Consider the following 26,094-nt stretch of genomic DNA (forward strand, 5'->3'; position numbering starts at 1 on the left):
AGCGTGACTCTTGAGACATCACTCCTAAGGGAAAAAGGCTTTTCCAGTGCGGTGGTTCAAACTATGCTTTGGGCTCGAAAACCAGCCTCAGCCGCATATATTACTGTATCTGTCAAACCTACTTTCAGTGGTGTGCTCATCGTAACTATGATCCTAAAGTTCTTAGGATCTCTAAGCTGTTAGCTTTCTTACAGGCAGGCCTAGCCATGGGTCTTTGCCTGGCTTCTCTAAAGGTCCAGGTCTCGGCCTTGTCCATCTGGTTCCAGCAGAGACTGGAGCCCTTGGCAGATGTGCGTACCATCCTCCAGGTGGGTACTCTGGATATAACCTCCATTTGTCCCTCCGGTTGCTCCATGGGATTTGTCATTGGTTCTTCGGGGCTTACAACAGACTCCTTTGGAACACTGGAAACAGTTGTCAAAGTCAGAAAAATATGCTGCACGTTGCCATATATTCACCTCATGCGCTCGCCCACTGCACATGCACTTTCTCTGGCGTGCGTGCACATATTCGCAGTTGCGTGACGGCGCCCCTACGGGCGTGCGCTTGAACGCATGGTATGTGCATTTACGGTAGAGTTTGTGTGCGTCTAGCGAGCGACACAATCGCTACTTAATAAATCCATATAGCAGGTTTAATAGATAATGTTCCCCTTAATAGTAACAGTAAGTTTGGTTAGTGTAGTTGGTCCCTGGACAAAGGAATTCCTCTTTTTGTTGTACGAAGGGCCAGACAGGGTTTGAGCAGATGTGTTTGGTACCTAACCGAAGAGTATTTTAATAGCAACAATCCGGTTGGTTAGGTAAAGATTAATCGCTCCTGCATATAGTTATGGCCATTAGTAGTTTCTGGACATTTCTTATATTGCAGTTCATTATCCATGCGGCGGGAATCCGGCGATTCCCTCCCACCTGAGCTGTTTGTAATAGTCACAGCCCACCTGTTCAAACTAACCTATGACCTTTGTTATGATGCGAGGAGACATTCCTGTGTCCAATGAACAATGAGATTATAGGTCCCTTTGTAGTATACTGTATGCAGTGTATATAAGATCAGCCAGCCTGGACAGCTCACTCTCTCACTCCACAAACGGTTTTCATATTGACTAACTTGGAGCTGGTACCAGGAATAGCGCAGCGATCGTTCCCAGTGTGTGTGTAAGTAATTCTCTGTAAATCAACTTGTTCTCTGTTTGTATTGGCCATTCTCTCTCTCTCTGTTATAGTATAAGATTGTGACGCTATTGTATATTTCTGTCTAGATATTCTGTTAGAATTATATGTTAGCTTGTAGTGTATGACTTGTAAACTGTTTACCCCTTTTCGATATAACTAAAAGCTTGTTAGTAAAGGTGTTGGAACCTTAGCACGGTATCGTGTGTTCATTACATTGCAGAGGGTAATAGGAGCGTCTCGATCGCTCAAACAGCTTTAGGATTAACAAGGTTAAGCAGCGTTATATCGCTGCAGTATTTCAGTACAAGGTTTACAGCATAAGAGTATCATTTCTGTGTGTTACATTCAAGGTTTACTGATTGTCATTCTGTGAGCGTCTGCGCCGTTCGTGATCTCCTCGTGGTCTCGAGCGTCCGCTACGCTGGTAGCGTAGCATTACGGTAGTCGCCCGCCTATAGCGTGCTCGACACCACGCATTAAGCTGTGAGCAAGCGTGCCGCATGTGCGTCTCGATCACGGCCGAGCGTATGCTACGCTAAGCGCGTACCCTTACGGTACCCCATACGCCAATTGCGTACTGAGTCTCTTACCCATATAGTGAAGGTTATAAGATAATCAAAATCAGCATTATCAATTGGCGGCTCGTCCGTCCTCCACATATCCGCACTAGCGAACACAGACTTTATCTGTCAGCAAGGGCGGGAAGGCAGTATCCCTTCGTATCGGGATACAGTAGTGCTGGCTAGATAAGCGTCTGTTTCGCTACGTTGAAGGAGTGCTGGTGGAATCCGGAACCGGAGGTAAGAACAATACGCTATTGCCTTTTAAAACTGTTTATTTCTTTTTTGCGTACACACGCACGCACGCACACACCTGTATCTCTTTTCATTTGTGTATTTTCACATATCACTTTCCTGTTAGCCATTTCACAATTGATAACGTGCTGAGAAAGATTTGTTGCTATTGGTAGTTAAAAGTAATATTAATACGTTAAGGAGTAATTTGTAAAACACGCACACGGCTTGCCTAAGATACAAGGAAGTTCGGTGTGGTGTTCGGTAGATGATTACAGTTAAAGATCATCTACATTGATATAAACGTGTTAATTGTATTTCTGTGGACATATCTGGCTGGCGTACACGTGTCTCTAACAAAAGGGTGAGACTAGCGTACACGACGCAAGGGCCGACGCACGGAGCGTATATTACGCAACGGAGCGTACGGATACGCCCACCGAAACTCAAATCGCACAATAGCATTGTTTTAGTGGGGGCGGTATAGTACCACCACGCGATAATAGCACAAATTTATTTCAGTTTCCAAAATTTAGTTTAAATACCTTACTTTACTGTAATGCCTCTGGGGAGAGCTATCAGATTACGGGAAATTATTTTTCTGATCAGAAAACTATAGAATGATAGTGGGTTGAAAACGGTATGAGTGTATTGAACTCGCCTTGGTGAAATCTTGGTGAAGTCATGGTGAAATCTTGGTGAAGTAAGTAAATCTTGGTGAATCACGGTCTAGGTGAATACGTGATGAGCACGGTCTAGGTGAAAACGTGCGTGCACGGTCTTGGTGAACTAGTGCGACGAAGTGTGATCTCTGGCTGTTTTGGAGCACAGTAGGGAGACTCCAATGATCCTACCATTTATAGGCAACAAGTGTCTATAAGTGGTACGATTGGACCGCACGGTTGTATGTGTGACCAATAACGCAACGTGATATGAGGTCGTATATTAAATTGCCCTCATGCGTCTTGTAGGGAGCACATGCAAGCGTGATTTGTGTAAAAATATAAAGGTAAGGAATTTTCACTGGTAGGGCCTGCAACGATTACGTGGGTCTGCTAAAAGGGACGGATTCGTTGTACTCGGAGCAGAAGAAGCTGGTGGAAGAGCTTGGAAAACTTCCACCGTAGACTTCTGTGTTTGGTGCATTTTAGGAAGTTTTTCTGTGTTAAAAAAGGTCCACAATGGAAGCCAAGTGCACAACACAGGGACGTTTAGCAGTCAGGGTTCAGACTGAAGAGGCTTGCAGACCCCGAGGGTCTGCTCGGTTAGTAATGTGGGGGAAGTATGGTCCCCACACTGAGACCTTTTGTGACGAATGGACACGAATGACTGTGGGGGATAAAGCACCATTTCCTGGGATAGGTAGTTTTGACTCAGAGGTATTGCATAATTTAAGGAGAAGGATATGTCTCATTAAATCTGCAAAGAGACGGATCAAGCATTATGACTATTTACAGTTATGGCAAAAGGAGGGTGAAATACAGAGAGGATTGGCTCAAGCGGGTGGATCTAACCCTATCAGAAAACTGATAGCCACCGCGCCACCACCACCATACATAACGGGAGAGCAGGTGGTTACAGAGAATGGCACACTGGTGAATGATAAACATGCACTTAGCAACTGTATTATAGACGATAAGAATAATTGTAATAAATGTAACAATGATAATTGTAATACTGTTAAATGTACAACTATTAACCCATGCAAGTTGCACCCCATGTTAAACTTCCCTCAAGATCACCAGCAAGAAAGTGAGCCCAGCACGATGTCGGCACCTTTTCCAGCAGCCATCACACAAGACATCCAGGTGGACGCGACCAATTCGGTAAAGGCAGTAATCAAACCCCCTAACGGAGGGTCAGGTGAGGTCGTGTCCACAGGTACGTACGGTGTTATATATCACGCACAAACAAATGTACCTCATATTGTAGAACCAACGTGTCACAACTGAGTGCCTGAGCTGACGGAAGGCAGCCTCAGTTGTAGGGGCTGAGATGTACCGGAACCTGGGAGGTTGTATCAGACCCCTGGACATGTAAGTAACATGAAGAGAAACCGCCCGAAGGCGTGACCACGACAACTTGAGTAAAAGTCAATGATATTTATTTATGACAAACTCCATGCATCACAGTAGCAGTAAAAAGTAACATAAAAATCAGCAGAGAAATAATAATACAGTTCCTGGGTACTACAGGGTGGCAGGGGCCACAGAGCTCTGGTGGTATGAGACAGTTCTTATTATCTGCAAGTTGGAAAGTCCTTACCAGGCTCAACTGTAGCAATGAGGAAAGCCCAGGGTCGTACCAGCTGGTGTTCCAGGGAAAGCTGGACTGCTGTAGATAAAATGCTGCTGTGGGTACTGGTTAGAACCAGACAGGTGTTGGCACGGAGTGGATACTGGCTGGAACCAGTTAAATAATAAATAAAGCTTGAGAGCGATGCAATGTAGATGAAATGTAGAATTTGAGAGCGGAGAAATAATAATACCGGTGGAGAGTGGTAAACTGCAGAAAGGACACCGGCCCTTTAAGAGAAGCTGTACACTGCTGGAAGCTGAGCTGGAAGCAGGTGATGTTGTAGCTGGAAACAGGTGAGTCCAGAATGGATCGGAGAGTCAGGCTACACCGCAGATGGAATGCTGGTGCGGGTCTCTATAGCAGAAGTCTGGAGACAGGAGCTGAAACCTGAAAGACATTCACAGAAGAGAGACAAACTGGAACTAGGTTTGACAACCAAAGCACTGACGCCTTCCTTGCTCAGGCACAACCTATTTATACCTGCAGCAAGGAAGGCATTGGCTAGGCAATTATGCAAATTAATAATACTGACAACAGATTGGTAGGAATGATCAGCTGACAGAATCCAAGATGGCTGCGCCCATGCAGACACTTGGAGGGAAGTTTGGATTGTAATCCATGTGGTCTGGAAAACAGTAATGGTGGCGCCGGCCACCGGAGACAGGAGACGCCAGGCTGACAGATGCACATCCGACCACGCGGACACAGCGGAGGCCGCGGCTGACGTCATCGCCACTCTGAATGCAGAAGCTCAGGGACGGCGGCGGAGGCCGCGGGAGACGCCATGCCAGATGTATAAGGCGTTACTGTGACTGCGTCCAGAGAGACAGGAGAGGATGCGGGAATGTGCACATCAGGATAACAGATGGGATCCGGTCCTGGAGCGCTGAGCCAGCCTTAGGAGGCATCTGATAGGTAAGAAATGGCGTCCAGATACCCGGATCGTGACAGCACCCCCCCCCTTTAGGAGTGGCCCCAGGACACTTCTTTGGCTTTTGAGGAAACTTGGAATGGAATCTCCGGACCAAGGCAGGAGCATGGACATCAGAAGCATTGGTCCATGAACGTTCCTCAGGGCCATAACCCTTCCAGTCAATAAGATACTGAAGTTGACCGTAACGGTGACGTGAGTCCAGGATCTTGGCTACTTCATACTCAACGCCTCGTTGAGTTTGGACTTTCGGAGTTGGAGGAAGTGAGGAATGAAACCGATTCAAGATTAGCGGTTTCAACAGGGAAACATGGAATGTCCTGGGTATCTTTAAGAAGGGAGGCAACTGGAGTCTGTAAGCAACAGGATTGATGACTTGATCAATTTTAAAAGGACCGATGTAGCGAGGTGCAAACTTCATACTGGGAACTCTTAACCTCAAATTCTTCGTGGATAACCATACCCGATCACCCACCTTGAGAGCAGGAACTGCTCGACGCTTCTTATCCGCAAACTTCTTGTACCTGAACGATGCCTTGAGCAGAGCTGATCGTACGCTCTTCCAGATATTGGCAAACTGATGCAAGGTGATATCCACTGCAGGAACAGAAGTTGCTGGAAGCGGTTGGAACTCAGGGACTTTAGGGTGGAATCCAAAGTTGGTGAAGAATGGTGTTGAAGAAGATGAAGAATGATACTGGTTGTTATGACAGAACTCGGCCCAGGGAAGTAATTGAACCCAGTCATCTTGAGAGGAGGACACATAGATGCGGAGGAAGGACTCCAAGTCCTGATTCACCCTCTCAGTTTGACCATTGGTCTGAGGATGGTAAGCCGTGGAAAACTTTAGCTTGACTTGGAGGGCTTGACATAAACTTCGCCAGAATTTGGCTGTGAATTGAACTCCTCGATCTGAGATAATTTCTTCTGGAAGACCGTGGAGTCGAAAGATCTCTTGTATGAATACTTGAGCCAACTTGGAAGCTGACGGAAGACCGGTGAGAGGAATGAAGTGTGCCATCTTGGTGAACCGGTCAACTACCACCCAGATGGTATTAAACTTGTTGCACATGGGCAAATCTGTAATAAAATCCATCGACAAATGGGTCCATGGTCGACGGGGAAAGTATAGTGGAACCAGTTGCCCCGCAGGCGACTGGCGGGATACTTTATGTTGAGCACACTTTGGGCAAGATGCAATAAACTCCAAAACGTCCTTTTTCAGAGTTGGCCACCAATAGGACCTAGAGATAAACTCCAGGGTTTTTTGGATACCTGTATGTCCGGCAAAGCGGGAAGCATGGGCCCAATGCATGAGCTTCTTCCTTAGTGTCGGCTTCACAAAACTTTTCCCTGATGGGGGCGTAGAGTCCATCCCTACCGTGGAGAATGCCAACGGACTTATAATAGGATGCTTGTCTGAAGACTCTGACTCATTTTCTTGCTCCCATGAGCGGGAAAGGGCATCGGCCTTGCGATTCTGAGAGCCCGGACAGAACTGGAGTTTAAAGTCGAACCTGGAAAAGAAAAGTGCCCATCTGGCCTGACGAGGGTTGAGACATTGTGCGCCTTTCAGATATAGAAGGTTCTTGTGGTCTGTAAGGATGGTGATTGAATGAGAAGCTCCCTCCAACAGATATCTCCACTCCTCTAGAGCGAGCTTGATGGCTAGCAACTCCTGGTCGCCAATGGCATAGTTGCGCTCCGCTGGGGAGAACTTCCGTGAGAAGAAACTGCAAGGATGTAAATGGCCATCTTTAGCCCTCTGAGATAACACCGCTCCTACTCCAATGGAGGAGGCATCCACCTCTAGGATGAAAGGAGAGTCGATGTCAGGCTGTTTCAGGACAGGCGCAGAGATGAACCTCTGTTTTAAAAGATGAAAAGCTTGCATGGCTTCTTCAGACCACTTGGACGGGTTAGCACCCTTCTTGGTGAAAGCAGTAATAGGCGCCACAATGGTGGAAAAGTCTCGTATAAACTTTCGGTAATAATTGGCGAACCCTAAGAACCTCTGGACCCCTTTGAGGGTTAAGGGTACCGGCCAATTCTGGATTGCTTGTAGTTTCTCAGGATCCATCTCTAGTCCGGAACCGGACACAATGTACCCTAGAAACGGAATGGACTTGACTTCAAAGACGCATTTCTCTAATTTGCAATAGAGATGATTGACACGGAGACGGGACAAAACCTCCTTTACCCAAAAACGATGTTCCTCTAAATTGTTGGCAAAAATGAGGATATCATCCAGATAGACCACGACATGACGGTATAGAATGTCTCTGAAGATCTCATTGACGAAATGCTGGAAGACAGCTGGAGCATTGCTCAATCCGAAGGGCATGACGAGGTACTCATAATGTCCGTCACGGGTGTTAAATGCGGTCTTCCACTCGTCACCCTCACGGATCCGGATGAGATTGTATGCACCTCTCAAGTCCAGCTTTGTAAAGATGGTAGCTCCGCTAACTCTGTCAAAGAGCTCAGTAATCAGGGGTAAAGGATAGCGCTTCTTGATGGTAATGTCGTTCAAACCTCTGTAGTCGATGCACGGCCGCAGACCACCATCTTTCTTTTTTACAAAAAAGAAGCCTGCGCCGGCTGGAGAAGAAGAAGGTCGAATGAACCCCTTTGCTAGGTTCTCTTTAATGTATTCCTCCATAGAATGCGTATCGGGCAGAGACAACGGATAAGTTCGGCCTCGAGGTGGAACCTTCCCTGGAACGAGATCAATCGGGCAGTCCCATTCTTTATGAGGAGGAAGGATATCAGCAGAAGCTTTACTGAACACATCCGTGAAATCTTGATATGGAGGAGGTGGAACATCAGACGACCTGGGGGAGGAAGAACAGACAGGCAACACTTTAAACAAACATGTCTCAGCACAGGAGGGACCCCATGCCAGGATTTGCGTAGTCGTCCAATCAATTGTAGGATTGTGAAGACGGAGCCATGGAAGGCCCAGGACCACAGGATGTGTGGCTCTTGGAATCACTAAAAGTGAAATAAGTTCGGAATGAAGAACTCCCACTCTCAGACGAACTGGTAGAGTCCTTAGAGCAATAACTGTATCAAAAATTTTACTGCCATCCACGGCAGTTAAGGAAAAGGAGGAAGGAAGTCTCTCGGTGGGTAGGGACCACCGTTTAACATAGGCTTCGGTAATAAAGTTCCCAGCTGCTCCGGAATCCAGGAGGGCAATGACGTTCTGATAACGTTGAGCAACTTGAAGCGAGACTGGGAGATTACAATCTTGAGGAGATGGAGAGGAGATCATTACTCCTAGCCGGCCCTCTCCTTGGCGAGCTAGGATTTGAAGTTTCCCGGACGTTTGGGACAGGCATGAATAGTGTGAGACGGGGCTGCACAATACAGACAGAGAGACTCAGAGAGACGTCTTCGGCGCTCAGCAGGAGTTAAACGGGAACGGCCAATTTGCATGGGTTCATCTTTAGTTGGTGACAGTTGGCGAGGAGGAGGAGCAGAAGATTTTGGAGCAGATGATCTTCCACGCTCAGTTGCTCTCTCTCTGAAACGTAAGTCAACTTTTGTACAAAGTGAGATTAGCTCATCTAACTTGGAGGGTAAGTCTCTGGTAGCTAACTCATCTTTAATACGCTCGGATAAACCATGCCAGAATGCAGCATACAGGGCCTCGTCGTTCCATGCCAGTTCAGATGCCAGGATCTGGAACTGTATAAGATATTGTCCTACAGTATGTGATCCCTGGCGTAAACGGAGAATCTCAGACGAAGCTGAAGTTACCCGGCCTGGCTCGTCGAAGATGTGCCTGAATGTTGACACGAATGCAGTGTAAGAAGATAGCAGGGTGTCGGACCTCTCCCATAACGGTGATGCCCAGTCAAGGGCTGAGCCACTGAGAAGTGAGATGATGTAGGCAATTTTTGTACGGTCACTGGGAAAATTGCCAGGTTGTAGCTCAAACTGAATCTCACACTGGTTGAGAAATCCCCTGCAGAATCTTGGAGATCCGTCAAATTTTGCTGGCGTTGGAAGATGAAGACGTGGAGCAGAAACGGATAAGGTGGGTGGGGTTATAGTTGGAGTCACTGTGGTTGACGCCCCAGATGCGCCTGATCCACGGAGAGTTGTCTGAATCCCATCCAGCCGAGTAGAGAAATCCTGGAGACAGCGGATGATGTGGCCCTGTGCAGCCTCCTGATGTTCAAGTCGGGCTGCCAGTTCTTGCATCGGCCTGGCCGCTTGATCCTGGTCTCCGGCTGGATTCATTTGGTCAGTGCTTACTGTCACAACTGAGGGCCTGAGCTGACGGAAGGCAGCCTCAGTTGTAGGGGCTGAGATGTACCGGAACCTGGGAGGTTGTATCAGACCCCTGGACATGTAAGTAACATGAAGAGAAACCGCCCGAAGGCGTGACCACGACAACTTGAGTAAAAGTCAATGATATTTATTTATGACAAACTCCATGCATCACAGTAGCAGTAAAAAGTAACATAAAAATCAGCAGAGAAATAATAATACAGTTCCTGGGTACTACAGGGTGGCAGGGGCCACAGAGCTCTGGTGGTATGAGACAGTTCTTATTATCTGCAAGTTGGAAAGTCCTTACCAGGCTCAACTGTAGCAATGAGGAAAGCCCAGGGTCATACCAGCTGGTGTTCCAGGGAAAGCTGGACTGCTGTAGATAAAATGCTGCTGTGGGTACTGGTTAGAACCAGACAGGTGTTGGCACGGAGTGGATACTGGCTGGAACCAGTTAAATAATAAATAAAGCTTGAGAGCGATGCAATGTAGATGAAATGTAGAATTTGAGAGCGGAGAAATAATAATACCGGTGGAGAGTGGTAAACTGCAGAAAGGACACCGGCCCTTTAAGAGAAGCTGTACACTGCTGGAAGCTGAGCTGGAAGCAGGTGATGTTGTAGCTGGAAACAGGTGAGTCCAGAATGGATCGGAGAGTCAGGCTACACCGCAGATGGAATGCTGGTGCGGGTCTCTATAGCAGAAGTCTGGAGACAGGAGCTGAAACCTGAAAGACATTCACAGAAGAGAGACAAACTGGAACTAGGTTTGACAACCAAAGCACTGACGCCTTCCTTGCTCAGGCACAACCTATTTATACCTGCAGCAAGGAAGGCATTGGCTAGGCAATTATGCAAATTAATAATACTGACAACGGATTGGTAGGAATGATCAGCTGGCAGAATCCAAGATGGCTGCGCCCATGCAGACACTTGGAGGGAAGTTTGGATTGTAATCCATGTGGTCTGGAAAACAGTAATGGCGGCGCCGGCCACCGGAGACAGGAGACGCCAGGCTGACAGATGCACATCCGACCACGCGGACACAGCGGAGGCCGCGGCTGACGTAATCGCCACTCTGAATGTAGAAGCTCAGGGACGGCGGCGGAGGCCGCGGGAGACGCCATGCCAGATGTATAAGGCGTTACTGTGACTGCGTCCAGAGAGACAGGAGAGGATGCGGGAATGTGCACATCAGGATAACAGATGGGATCCGGTCCTGGAGCGCTGAGCCAGCCTTAGGAGGCATCTGATAGGTAAGAAATGGCGTCCAGATACCCGGATAGTGACACAACGCAAGATGATGTAATTGAATTTAGTCCTGTCAGGGTGATCACAGTCCCCAATGGGAAGACTGACGCTCAGGGAACCATTCCCGTCAGGGACAGTGCAATGCGCCGTCCCTGGTCCCGGATGGAATTGAGGTCAATTATGTCTGAATTTCCTGATCCTAGGAAAGATATAGTTGCATGTCAAAGGTTCATTAAAGAACTAGGAAACTCCACAGAACTCACCAACAAAGATTGGCGGACAGTGCTGAGGGCATGTTTGCCCTCCAGTGTTGACCCTGCGAAATTTATTACTGATTGTAAATTAGACACAGAAGTACCTCAAACGGAGGAACACAATCGGGAATGTATTAAGCATCAGTGACTGCATTAAGAAAGTCTACTGTTGGGCATGAGCAAAACATCAGCAAGCACAGGGAAGCACAGGGAGGTAAGAAGCCTCAGATCCCTGTGGGTAAGTCAAAGGTGATAAGGTGTTATAATTGCCAGAAGGAAGGTCATTTTGCACAAAGTTGTAGGTTTAAAGATCTACAGAAGATATATCAACCCCCTAGACAAGAACACGAGCAGAGTTATAACACACGAAATTGTAACCAGGAATCACCTAGGAAGAAGTTTGGGCCGCACCTGTAATATGCAGTCAGGAAAGGTGATCATTAGGACTGATAGTAAGCCTGAGGTTACAGTTAATGAAATGGGAGGTCAGTTCCTGGCAGGCACAAGAACGGCCGGGTAAACGTTGTAATTTATCTGTAAATGTTTCTTTCTCCCCATCTCTGAAGTTCATCGGCAGAACTCAAACATCACATAGCTACTTGGTCTTTGCAGAAGTCTACCTAACCCCAGTGTGACCTACCGACATCGGTGTGTCCTGGCCAGGCACAAAAAGGGTGGAGTGTGGAAATACTGGTGGGAAGGCACTGCGCAAAGATACCAATGGATGTGTTGGTGTGACAGCCTGATGGTGAACGGAAGATCTGACAATGTTTTTTTTTGTTTGTTTGTTGTTTAATGTAAAATGTGATGAATTGTTCTCTCTCTCATTTGTTTTTTTTCCTTTTCTCTCTTCTCTTCTTTCTCATGTTTTAAAGATGGTATGTCACACATCAGTTAGACAAATGGTAATGCAAGATTTTTGCTCCTTACAGGGAGATCGCTGATTTGGAAGGAATATTGTATCACCGGAGTGTCCGTTTGGAAGACTGAGAGACAGCACCTTTGAGATGACAGCAGAGCAAGAAGAACAACAAGACTAGAGGACAAAAGACATCATAACATTTTTCTTTCCCCTCAAAGTATTTTTTTTTTTGTACCCCCATTACAAATTTCTCTTTCTCCTCCTGTAAGATGGACTCGCCCCAAGAGACTGCAGTCCGTGTTTTCCTGTTGACCATGATGTTGACCAGAGCAGTCTGTTTCGGTGAGAGTACCATGGAGGTCGAGAAAGGATCTGGAATGGGTTCTGATGACCAGGATGCAGGCGTAGATTTCCAAGAACAACATAATCTCTGAGTAAAGGCGAGTATCAGAAAACGATCTGGTAGCATTGACAATAGAAGGAATTGTGAAGGATTGTTAGCTGAAGAGAACTGCATCTGTAGGCATTGTGACAATATAGTTGAGGATGGGTGTATCAAGAAATGTCAATCCAGTTTTAATATCCATATGGACCGGCATCCATTGAGTGACTATCACTCCTTAGTGGGTAAAGTGTTAAACCAGACAGATTGTTGGGTATGCTCTCAAGTACCTCAAGGCCATAGCAAATCAGGACTAGTACCATTCCCTTTAACGGTAGGAGAGGTACTTGAGCTAAGTGGTGGGAGGCCGGTGGACAGGAGGATTAATATCTCTAGTCCTCCTAGTTAGAAGCTCCACCAATATCATGTGGATAGGTCCTTAGTGTGCTTTAACATTTCCAATCCCCGAAAGCCGGGAAATTGGGAAGTGTCATGGAGTAATCAAACCATGACATTTTCACATAGAGCCGACAGAATGCCCATAGACACACAACTTATACGCCAGAAAGCCGACCATAGGAATTTCTTTCGGTATAGGTACACCTTAGGAAGTAGGACCATGCGAGTTGGAGAAGTATCACCAGGATACTGTGCACAGATCGTACAAACTGATACGTGTACTAAACAGATGGGAGAATTAGGGTTAGGAGATTTTACATGGAAAATTTGTAACATGATAATGTCATACTCCGTCCCATATGTTCTCCCCGATGATGCATATTTCATATGCGGGAGGAAGGCGTATAAGTGGCTTGCCCCAAACTCAGAAGGGTTATGTTATATTGGAAAAGTACTGCCTGAAGTAATGACTGTATCCCATAACAAAATGAAAGATATTCACCGCAGTGCACAAGCTCCTTATACTCACACCCATTACGAGCACATCGTTAAACGGCACCTGATAGAGAGAACAGAGCATCCGGCCTCTGACCTGATCCATGAATCCACCGGGATTCAATTCCTAATCGCGTTAGATATCACTCGTACCGCCAGAGGAGTGTTAAACTATAGATATATATCTGCGCTTGCAAATTTATTAGACAATATCACCGAAATGTATGACGACACATTCAGGTATACTGGAAGAGAGTTACAAGCCTACAAAACAGAACTGGTTCATGGATGTAGGGAAGTTTCTCTTGTGTATATTGGGAGTCATCATATTTGTTGGCCTGATATTTAGATGCGTTCGGATTTTAACGAAGTGTAAACGTAGTACCCGAGTGATGAGTCTAAGGAGTGAGGACACTGTACTAACAACAACTAATTTGATTTATGACCCAACGATAGAGACAATGTTGTGATGAAAATGTGATTCCACGGTCCGTTTCTTTCACCCGTTTCTCCTTTGTTTTCCTCCAAGGTACGAAGACATCCGCTTGGAAGAAGAATTTGACAACCTTTTACACAGACCACTGATGGACAATGCCATAGACCCCCAACATCCCTAGTGACTTTAACTTTTACGATAGCCCAATACTTTAAAGATTGTAAGTCTATGGACATTGAGAAAGCTTTTTGCACACCATTTATAGCAAAAGCATCGGGAGACTACAGTCAACATGTACATCGAGACAAGACACAAGACAACAAAAACAATGGAAAACCAGATACCCAAGGCGCAAACTCACTTAAGCTGCCGTTTGAGGAAAAAAGGGCCACCAAACCCTTATAACATATACATAGAACAAACAAATACTCAAATAATGGGCGCCCATTATTTGAGTATTTGTTTGTTCTAAGGCACAAGACAAGACCTCAATCGGCAAATGTATATTAAACTCACATAGTTTATGACTGCATTTACCATAATTGCTTCTTATCTTCATTTCTACAACCTTCAGGTAATAACACACACATAGTCAATAGGGAACATAGGCACAGATATCAGCACTCACATACTCCCCCAATCATGTATCATCAACTAAAATGTGCTCCCTCATTTTGTTAAAACCAAAAGCCGAAAAGAGCTCGGTAAAGTTTGACAGCCCATCCACAGACCCGTAATACGGGATAAGAAGGAATTCAAATGTATACTTTGCAATACCTCGAAGCTTGATTTAAAACACGTACGGCACGATGATACATGACCCCTCAAACATGGACTCATACACACATGCTTCTACTATTTCACTAGGTCATACTTTTTTTTTCCCACCTTCTTCTCTTCACCCTTACCCAATCATAGAAATGTATTACATATGACATATATTTTTCTCTTTTTGAACTGTTTTAGGAAGTGGCAGTTATTGATGACTGCCAAAGGGTGGACTGTCAAAGTCAGAAAAATATCATGCTGCACGTTGCCATATATTCACCTCATGCGCTCGCCCGCTGCACATGCACTTTCTCTGGCGTGCGTGCACATATTCGCAGTTGCGTGACGGCGCCCCTACGGGCGTGCGCTTGAACGCATGGTATGTGCATTTACGGTAGAGTTTGTGTGCGTCTAGCGAGCGACACAATCGCTACTTAATAAATCCATATAGCAGGTTTAATAGATAATGTTCCCCTTAATAGTAACAGTAAGTTTGGTTAGTGTAGTTGGTCCCTGGACAAAGGAATTCCTCTTTTTGTTGTACGAAGGGCCAGACAGGGTTTGAGCAGATGTGTTTGGTACCTAACCGAAGAGTATTTTAATAGCAACAATCCGGTGTTGGTTAGGTAAAGATTAATCGCTCCTGCATATAGTTATGGCCATTAGTAGTTTCTGGACATTTCTTATATTGCAGTTCATTATCCATGCGGCGGGAATCCGGCGATTCCCTCCCACCTGAGCTGTTTGTAATAGTCACAGCCCACCTGTTCAAACTAACCTATGACCTTTTGTTATGATGCGAGGAGACATTCCTGTGTCCAATGAACAATGAGATTATAGGTCCCTTTGTAGTATACTGTATGCAGTGTATATAAGATCAGCCAGCCTGGACAGCTCACTCTCTCACTCCACAAACGGTTTTCATGTTGACTAACTTGGAGCTGGTACCAGGAATAGCGCAGCGATCGTTCCCAGTGTGTGTGTAAGTAATTCTCTGTAAATCAACTTGTTCTCTGTTTGTATTGGCCATTCTCTCTCTGTCTGTTATAGTATAAGATTGTGACGCTATTGTATATTTCTGTCTAGATATTCTGTTAGAATTATATGTTAGCTTGTAGTGTATGACTTGTAAACTGTTTACCCCTTTTCGATATAACTAAAAGCTTGTTAGTAAAGGTGTTGGAACCTTAGCACGGTATCGTGTGTTCATTACATTGCAGAGGGTAATAGGAGCGTCTCGATCGCTCAAACAGCTTTAGGATTAACAAGGTTAAGCAGCGTTATATCGCTGCAGTATTTCAGTACAAGGTTTACAGCATAAGAGTATCCTTTCTGTGTGTTACATTCAAGGTTTACTGATTGTCATTCTGTGAGCGTCTGCGCCGTTCGTGATCTCCTCGTGGTCTCGAGCGTCCCCTACGCTGGTAGCGTAGCATTACGGTAGTCGCCCACCTATAGCGTGCTCGACACCACGCATTAAGCTGTGAGCGAGCGTGCCGCATGTGCGTCTCGATCACGGCCGAGCGTATGCTACGCTAAGCGCGTACCCTTGCGGTACCCCATACGCCAATTGCGTACTGAGTCTCTTACCCATATAGTGAAGGTTATAAGATAATCAAAATCAGCATTATCACAGTGGACCTTAAGTAGTTAACTGTGAAGACTATCAACTGGCCCAAAAAGTCTCTGACTTGGGAGCTCTCTTTTGTCACTCACCCTTTTTGATATTTCAACAGGACCGGGCGGTCCTTTGGACTAAACGTGGATGCCTAGCTAAGGTAGTGTCTAAATTTCATATCAACGAACCCACTGTGGTACTGGCCTTCTAGGAGGCTGGTCTTTCACAAGAGGCAGTCTCGTTGGATGTGGTCCGTGCTATCAGGATCTACGTGGACTGTACTGGTTCCATTAGGAAATCAGATTCCTTATTCATCCCCTATGGATTCCACAAGTGGGCCTGGCCATCCAATAAGCAAACATTGGCACATTGTCTCCGCATAACTGTCTCACTGGCTTACACGCAGGCTGATTTTCCTGTTCCAAGTACAGTCTCTGCTCACTCTACTCGCTCTGTGGGTCCTTCATGGGTAGCTCGCCGTGGCGCGTCTGCTGAACAACTTTGCAAAGCTGCGGTTCTTTTTCTTCGAGGTCCATGGGATCCACGAGGCGCCCACCCTGACGCAACTAGCTTCAATGGGTAACTTTTACGGTCATCAGTTTCCTTCTCCTCTACGTGAAAGTGTGTTTCCTTTGTGTACAATTCTTCCTTTTCTCTTCTCCTCAGCACCTGCTTTGGGCTGGTTAAATCTGAAGTGCCTGAGCATGGGGGCAGAGGATGAGGGGAGATGAGCCCAGTACATCCTGGGAGGCATACAAACTTATGCTGTTCGATGCCAGTCCTGGTCTCCACCAGCCATTCCTGTGGGTCCCATGGACCTCAAATAAAAAGAGTTCACAAAGGTAAGTTTTCCCATAACTCTTTCTTATGTGATTGTGCAGGAGAGATATTAAGTGTAGTAATGAGGAGAAGTGGAGAAGTTGGTCATAGCAACCAATCAGGGTAAATTTACTAAAGCAGATAATTGGTAACCACCCACATCTACCTGTTATCCCCTTTGCAAACTATGTGCCATCGCTGTGTACCGCCCGCTGCAATGCATGATAAACTGTAACTATGCTCCTTGCTCCTTCTCTGCCGGGCATATAGCTACTATTAGACATTACAGCGGGCAGAGAATGTGCATAGAGAACAGCAGCAGCAGGTTGAATCTCAGTACCAGCGCCACCTGCAGCCACCAGTAATTTGACAGATGGCAGTGATGTGATTGGCCAGCCGTGCTGTGAACAGCAATATGATTGGCTCCTGCTGGGTCCTCGCTCACTCAAGTGCAGTCTGTCCAATGCCACTGAGCCCCTCCTGGTTCCCGCTATATGGAGGTAACTGATAATAGTCCTTTACCAGGAAAAAAAACAAGCCACTCGTGTCCATCTGCATGTTCCTGAGCGGGATGAGTAACATCCTCTGCCTGCTCTACATGGACTGGTTCAGCAACTACATTGCCGGGTGCTATGTGCTGGCACTAGAGCCCTCTGACACTGGCTTCAGCAGCAGAAGCAGGAGGCTGAGGACAAGTGGGACACCCTGCTGATCAGTCAGAGGTTGGAGTGGCTGGAGAGCTTCATCAAATGGCACATACAGGGTAACCCACTTATCCCTATTGTATACTATATATACTGCACCTATATACTGTCTCTATGCTACATGTACACTACATCTATCTCCCCTATATCATACTATGTATACTGCACCTATACACTGTGTTTCATGTACACTATACCTACCTGCCCACATGTACCCTATACCTACCTCCTCTACTGTATACTGCACCTATATACCAGGGACTTGTGGTGAGGTAAATGGCTCAAGAGGCACTAGCTAGTACCAGAGCCAGATGTATACACAATATATGAGCCATAGGGTTCATATGGGCATTATACAAAGGTGGAGCAGTATATACTGCTGAAAATTCAGAGAGTTTTTATAAGAGATGTGCGGAAATGATTGGCTCCCCTGCCATAAACTTTTTACTCCAGTGTTGACTATAAAAATGATAAGAATAATGCAAAAAAGATGTTTCTAATATATTCTTTGTATTTTTCATATACGTTATATAGTCAAAACTCTGAAATATATGTGTAAGGCTTGCCTCACCTGCCACACCTCACCACACGTCACTGCTATATACTGTATACTAGCTCTGTATTACATACATGGACTCTGCTGTGTTGAGTAATGTTTATATGGGTATCTACTGTTGCACAATGTGTATAAGGGGCTCTGCTGTCTGTTGTAATGTGAATAATGGACACTACTGTGCGGCGTAATGTGAATAATGGACACTACTCTGTGGTGTAATGTGAATAATTGACACTAATGTGCGGTGTAATGTTAATTGGTACCATTCTGTGGCCATATCCTTACCCCCGCAAAGTTAAGTCCCTGTATTTTTGCCATGCGCCTTTGGCGTGCCTTGTTTCTATTTCAGATATGGGGAGGTGGCACCAATTCTGTTTCTGGCACAGGGCACCAAAATGTCTAGGTACGGCTCTGTTTGATGTATCCCACCAATGATCATATTTTATATTTTGTAATTGAATTCAAGTTCTATAGAAAATTACATTTTTTGTAGGTTTCAACATTTGACACAAATTACAGCAAAATTGTATTTTGTCGACTATATCTAACATTGCATAAATATTTCATGAGAACTGATATTTGGGTTTGCTATTTTGCAGAAAGCTTCAACTTCTGGGGCATTTTGTCCCCCTAGCCCCTACCAAGGCTTCATCTCCAGACCCCATTGGTTGATAACATTCCCAAATAACCTTAGGAAGTTTATTTTTTCCTTGTTTTAGGCACTACAGTAGAACAAACAGATGTGAACACTGGGACATAGCACCTGGATCAGAACTAAACTTAAAATTGCAAAGAAACATTGCTAACCCCTCTGCCACCATGTTTGGTAACATGCAAAGAGAAGCGCTGAAAGAAGCTGAAAGATGAAGAAATATCCTCTGATTCACTTATAATGTTAGGGGCGACAATTACACTGCAATATAAACATGAAAATAGAACGGCCATTTTTCTATCGGAGGTTGATATAGGAATTTCATGTCATTACCTGGCGGTGAATGTTTGCAAAGGTGAAAACACATTTATTAGTACAAATATACAGAAACACTAAAAAATCCATTAAAAAACCCCAAAAGAATTCCTAACATTCTATTGATATACGTTGTACAATTGCAGACTGGCCAGTCAGGACAAGCTGTTCCAAAACAAATTGATACAATCAGCTGTTCCTCTTATCTTGGTGTATTTAACATGTACTGATGGACCTAATCATGAAACATACTGTAGTTTCAAACCATGTGGGTGGAACCTATTTATTAGAGATGTGCACTTGAAATTTTTCGGGTTTTGTGTTTTGGTTTTGGGTTCGGTTCCGCGGCCGTGTTTTGGGTTCGACCGCGTTTTGGCAAAACCTCACCGAATTTTTTTTGTCGGATTCGGGTGTGTTTTGGATTCGGGTGTTTTTTTTCAAAAAACACTAAAAAACAGCTTAAATCATAGAATTTGGGGGTCATTTTGATCCCAAAGTATTATTAACCTCAAAAACCATAATTTCCACTCATTTTCAGTCTATTCTGAACACCTCACACCTCACAATATTATTTTTAGTCCTAAAATTTGCACCGAGGTCGCTGGATGACTAAGCTAAGCGACCCTAGTGGCCGACACAAACACCTGGCCCATCTAGGAGTGGCACTGCAGTGTCACGCAGGATGGCCCTTCCAAAAAACACTCCCCAAACAGCACATGACGCAAAGAAAAAAAGAGGCGCAATGAGGTAGCTGTGTGAGTAAGCTAAGCGACCCTAGTGGCCGACACAAACACCTGGCCCATCTAGGAGTGGCACTGCAGTGTCACGCAGGATGGCCCTTCCAAAAAACACTCCCCAAACAGCACATGACGCAAAGAAAAAAAGAGGCGCAATGAGGTAGCTGTGTGAGTAAGCTAAGCGACCCTAGTGGCCGACACAAACACCTGGCCCATCTAGGAGTGGCACTGCAGTGTCACGCAGGATGGCCCTTCCAAAAAACACTCCCCAAACAGCACATGACGCAAAGAAAAAAAGAGGCGCAATGAGGTAGCTGTGTGAGTAAGCTAAGCGACCCTAGTGGCCGACACAAACACCTGGCCCATCTAGGAGTGGCACTGCAGTGTCACGCAGGATGGCCCTTCCAAAAAACACTCCCCAAACAGCACATGACGCAAAGAAAAAAAGAGGCGCAATGAGGTAGCTGTGTGAGTAAGCTAAGCGACCCTAGTGGCCGACACAAACACCTGGCCCATCTAGGAGTGGCACTGCAGTGTCATGCAGGATGGCCCTTCCAAAAAACACTCCCCAAACAGCACATGACGCAAAGAAAAAAAGAGGCGCAATGAGGTAGCTGTGTGAGTAAGCTAAGCGACCCTAGTGGCCGACACAAACACCTGGCCCATCTAGGAGTGGCACTGCAGTGTCACGCAGGATGGCCCTTCCAAAAAACACTCCCCAAACAGCACATGATGCAAAGAAAAAAAGAGGCGCAATGAGGTAGCTGTGTGAGTAAGCTAAGCGACCCTAGTGGCCGACACAAACACCTGGCCCATCTAGGAGTGGCACTGCAGTGTCACGCAGGATGGCCCTTCCAAAAAACACTCCCCAAACAGCACATGATGCAAAGAAAAAAAGAGGCGCAATGAGGTAGCTGTGTGAGTAAGCTAAGCGACCCTAGTGGCCGACACAAACACCTGGCCCATCTAGGAGTGGCACTGCAGTGTCACGCAGGATGGCCCTTCCAAAAAACACTCCCCAAACAGCACATGACGCAAAGAAAAAAAGAGGCGCAATGAGGTAGCTGTGTGAGTAAGCTAAGCGACCCTAGTGGCCGACACAAACACCTGGCCCATTTAGGAGTGGCACTGCAGTGTCACGCAGGATGGCCCTTCCAAAAAACACTCCCCAAACAGCACATGACGCAAAGAAAAAAAGAGGCGCAATGAGGTAGCTGTGTGAGTAAGATAAGCGACCCTAGTGGCCGACACAAACACCTGGCCCATCTAGGAGTGGCACTGCAGTGTCACGCAGGATGGCCCTTCCAAAAAACACTCCCCAAACAGCACATGACGCAAAGAAAAAAAGAGGCGCAATGAGGTAGCTGTGTAAGATAAGCGACCCTAGTGGCCGACACAAACACCTGGCCCATCTAGGAGTGGCACTGCAGTTTTCTAGCGAGAGGATGAATGCTTCCATCCTCATGTGAATCTGAACCACTAGCCATGAACATAGGCCAGGGCCTCAGCCTTTCCTTGCCACTCCGTGTGGTAAATGGCATATTGGCAAGTTTACGCTTCTCCTCCGACAATTTTATTTTAGATTTTTGAGTCCTTTTTTTACTGATATTTGGTGTTTTGGATTTTACATGCTCTGTACTAAGACATTGGGCATCGGCCTTGGCAGACGACGTTGCTGGCATTTCATCGTCTCGGCCATGACTAGTGGCAGCAGCTTCAGCACGAGGTGGAAGTCGATCTTGATCTTTCCCTATTTTTGGAACCTCAACATTTTTGTTCTCCATATTTTAATAGGCACAACTAAAAGGCACCTCAGGTAAACAATGGAGATGGATGGATACTAGTATACTTATGGATGACGAGCGACTGCCGACACAGAGGTAGCTATAGCCGTGGACTACCGTACTGTGTCTGCTGTTAATATAGACTGGATGATAATGAGATAAAATTAAAATATATATATATATATCACACTAGTACTGCAGCCGGACAGGTATATATTATGTAATGACGGACCTGCTGGACACTGTCTGTCAGCACTGCAGACTCCTAAAGTAAGCTACTAGTAACAAGAAGATAGAAAAAAAAAACCCCACGGGTAGGTGGTATACAATTATGGATGGACGAGCGACTGCCGACACAGAGGTAGCTACAGCCGTGGACTACCGTACTGTGTCTGCTGCTAATATAGACTGGATGATAATGAGATAAAATTAAAATATATATATATATCACACTAGTACTCCAGCCGGACAGGTATATATTATGTAATGACGGACCTGCTGGACACTGTCTGTCAGCACTGCAGACTCCTAAAGTAAGCTACTAGTATCAAGAAGATAGAAAAAAAAAAAAACCACGGGTAGGTGGTATACAATTATGGATGGACGAGCGACTGCCGACACAGAGGTAGCTACAGCCGTGGACTACCGTACTGTGTCTGCTGCTAATATAGACTGGATGATAATGAGATAAAATTAAAATATACATATATATATCACACTAGTACTGCAGCCGGACAGGTATATATTATGTAATGACGGACCTGCTGGACACTGTCTGCAGAATGCGTTTATAAAAACACCACACGACGAGTGTTTAACTTTTTCAGGCAGACAATCACAATTATACTGGTGGTCAGCAGACAATCACAATACTGGTGGTCAGTGGTCACTGGTCAGTCACACTGGCAGTGGCACTCTGGCAGCAAAAGTGTGCACTGTACTTAAAATATGTACTCCTGCTATAACTGCTCCCCAGTCTCCCCCACAATTAAGCTGTGTGAGCAGTGAGCACTCAGCACAGTCAGATAATGATATACAGTATTACATATGATGCAGCACACTGGGCTGAGCACAGATATGGTATGTGACTGTGTCACACTGTGTATCGTTTTTTATCAGGCAGAGAACGGATTAATTAAACTGGTGGTCACTGGTCACACTATCAGCAGCAAGTAGTACTCCTCCTAATAATATGCTCCCCAAAATTTGTGTCTCTCTCTAGTACTCTAGTCTAAACGGAGAGGACGCCAGCCACGTCCTCTCCCTATCAATCTCAATGCACGTGTGAAAATGGCGGCGACGCGCGGCTCCTTATATAGAATCCGAGTCTCGTGATAGAATCCGAGCCTCGCGAGAATCCGACAGCGGGATGATGACGTTCGGGCGCGCTCGGGTTAACCGAGCAAGGCGGGAAGATCCGAGTCGCTCGGCCCCGTGTAAAAAAACCTGAAGTTCGGGCGGGTTCGGATTCCGAGGAACCGAACCCGCTCATCTCTACTATTTATTAAGTAAATATGTACACACAGACCTTTGTCCATAGTTAACAATCAGGCTCATACAGTAACTATAGTCCAGTGAATTGATGTGCTTATCAGTGAGGTGTGGAGAGGTCAATGGCTGGGGAGGCACTGGCTTGTATCAGAGCCAGATTTACACACACACACACACACACACACACACACACACACACACACACACACACACACACACACACACTCAGTGTAGACTATAAAAATGATTTGAATAATACATACATAATGATAAGACTAATACAGAGATTATATTTTATAAATATCTTCTTTGTACAGTATTAGTCTAATCGTTTTATAGTTAAAACTCTAGAGCAGTGTTTCCCAACCTCGGTCCTCAAGGCACACTAACAGTCCTGATTTTAGTGATATCCAGGCTTGAACACAGGTGACTTAATTAGTACCTCAGTTATTTTGATTTAACCATCTGTGCTGAAGCCTGGATATCAGTAAAACCTGTACTGTTGGTGTGCCTTGAGGACCGTGGTTGGGAATGCCTGCTCTAGAGTATACTGGAGTATGATAGGTGCAGCTCTGCCTGCCCTGACTGCACATCACTGGTGCTTATCACAATATGCATGTGAAGAATAGATATGTGCTCATATTATGCCAGCATTGTCTATGGGAAGTTGTCATCAGGGGCATTTGCCTATATCATACTTGCAACCATCCTGGAATGGCCGGGAGGGTCCCGAAAATCGGGTCGCCCTCCCGGCCCCCTGGAAAGGTGGGCAAGCCTCCTGTTTTTCCTGTCAGGCAATCCACTCCCCCCCTCAGCCACCCACAGCAGAGAACAAGTGGGCGGCCAAGTGGATCCGATGACGCGATTCGCACTGAATCGCGTCATCGTAGCTCCACCCCAGCTATACAGTGCCTATTTTCTCTGCACTATATAGCAGGGGCGGAGCCACGATGACGAGATCGTGAAGTCACACCCCTGGACTGCCCACTTCCCCATCGTCATGCCCCCGGACAGCCCACATTGGCTCTGACCACGCCCTCAGATGGCCCATCATGCCGCCGGCCACTCCCCCATGCACCTATAATGCTGCCTCCTCCCGTAGGAGGGGGCAGCAAGGTAGGCAACTATGCATAGGGTACATTTACTAAGCAGTGATAAGAACAGAGAAGTGAGCCAGTGGAGAAATTTCCCCATCAACCAATCAGCAGCTCTGTATCATTTTATAATATGCAAATTATAGATGTTACTTCAGTGCTGATTGGTTGCCATGGGCAACTTCTCCAATGGCTCACTTCTCTGCTCTTATCACTGCTTAGTAAATGTACCCCTATGGCCTATATTGTACCAACATTGTTCATGATGACCTTTATATAATACAGGTTGAGTATCCCATATCCAAATATTCCGAAATACGGAATATTCCGAAATATGGACTTTTTTGCGTGAGAGAGAGATAGTGAAACCTTTGTTTTCTGATGGCTCAATGTACACAAACTTTGTTTAATACACACAGTTATTAAAAATATTGTATTAAATGACCTTCAGGCTGTGTGTATAAGGGCCCTCATTCCGAGTTGTTCGCTCGGTATTTTTCATCGCATCGCAGTGAGAATTCTCTTAGTGCGCATGCGCAATGTTCGCACTGCGACTGCGCCAAGTAACTTTGCTATGAAGAAAGTAAGTTTACTCACGGCTTTTTCATCGCTCCGACGTTCGCATTGTGATTGACAGGAAATGGGTGTTACTGGGCGGATGCACGGCGTTTTAGGGGCGTGTGGCTGGAAACGCTACCGTTTCCGGAAAAAACGCAGGAGTGGCCGGGGAAACGGTGGGTGTGCCTGGGCGAACGCTGGGTGTGTTTATGACGTCAGCCAGGACCGAAAAGCACTGAACTGATCGCACAGGCAGAGTAAGTCTGAAGCTACTCAAAAACTGCTAACTCGTTTGTGATCGCAATATTGCGCATACATCGGTCGCACATTTAAGAAGCTAAGATTCACTCCCAGTAGGCGGCGGCTTAGCGTGTGTAACTCTGCTACATTCGCCTTGCGAGCGAACAACTCGGAATGAGGGCCAAGGTGTATATGAAACATAAATAAATTGTGCAAATGTACACACACTTTGTTCAATGCACAAACTTACAAAAAATATTGGCTAAAATGACCTTCAGGCTGTGTGTATAAGGTGTATATGTAACATAAATGCATTCTGTGCTTAGATTTAGGTCCCATCACCATGATATCTCATTATGGTATGCAATTATTCCAAAATACGGAAAAATCCCATATCCAAAATACCTCTGGTCCCAAGCATTTTGGATAAGGGATACTCAACCTGTACTTTACATAGAATACCAGCAGTGGCCATTAATATATACCAGCAGAAGTGCCAAGTATGCCAGCAGAGGTGGATATTCATAGTAAGTCAGCAGTGCCCATGATTATACAACAGCAACATATGTGGGTGCTCAGACTATAAATCAGATGGGTTGATATTCTAACACAGTGCACATGACTAATATGCCAACAGAGATGGTACCCTTGCACACCATTAGTGATCTGCCGCCTTTTCAAAGAACTTGAACAATAGTCCACACTGTAACTCACAGTTGAGACTACTGCTGGTTGGCCTTTGACCAGGGCTATTTTAAGCTATGGCTGGGCCCTCAGGCTTCCAGATATTTTGGTCCCTCTCTGGCACTTTCATCTTTCACCCCACTACAGCTGACATTCAGTATTCACACAGACACCAATACCAACTTGAAATAAAATCTGCTGACCTTTTTTCTCACAGTTCAATTGTTCTTTCTTTTTTTCCTCTTTTGAAATATTGAGTGCCATTGGTCCACTGCCACCCTTCCTATTGTCTCAATACAGACCTCAGCTGACTATGAGGGTACCTTTACAGTGCCTCTGCAAAAAAAAAATATTGAGAGGTTCCTAGTCCCTCCAGGGACCCTAGGCATCAGCCTTGTCAGCCTAATGGATAATACTGCCCTGCCTATGACCATCTCCAGTGACATCACTGGGGTATCTGTAATGGGTGCCCTGAGCCCAGAGAGGGCCCCCACCTCACACACTGCACCCATTT

The 26,094-nt window shown here is 45.7% G+C and overlaps 1 protein-coding gene across 1 annotated transcript in view; it reads left to right on the top strand.

Moving 5' to 3' along the window:
• The first annotated feature begins 206 nt into the window (after positions 1-206).
• Positions 207-26,094, top strand: part of LOC135057353 (olfactory receptor 6C4-like) — a 171,592-nt gene continuing 145,704 nt past the window's right edge. Inside the window, exon 1 of the mRNA XM_063963243.1 lies at positions 207-422. Within this exon, the coding sequence (XP_063819313.1) occupies positions 207-422 (216 nt within the window). The remainder of the gene's footprint in view (positions 423-26,094) is intronic.

The sequence above is a fragment of the Pseudophryne corroboree genome, chromosome 3 (genome assembly GCF_028390025.1).
Source record: "Pseudophryne corroboree isolate aPseCor3 chromosome 3, aPseCor3.hap2, whole genome shotgun sequence".
NCBI classification, from domain to species: Eukaryota; Metazoa; Chordata; class Amphibia; order Anura; family Myobatrachidae; genus Pseudophryne; species Pseudophryne corroboree.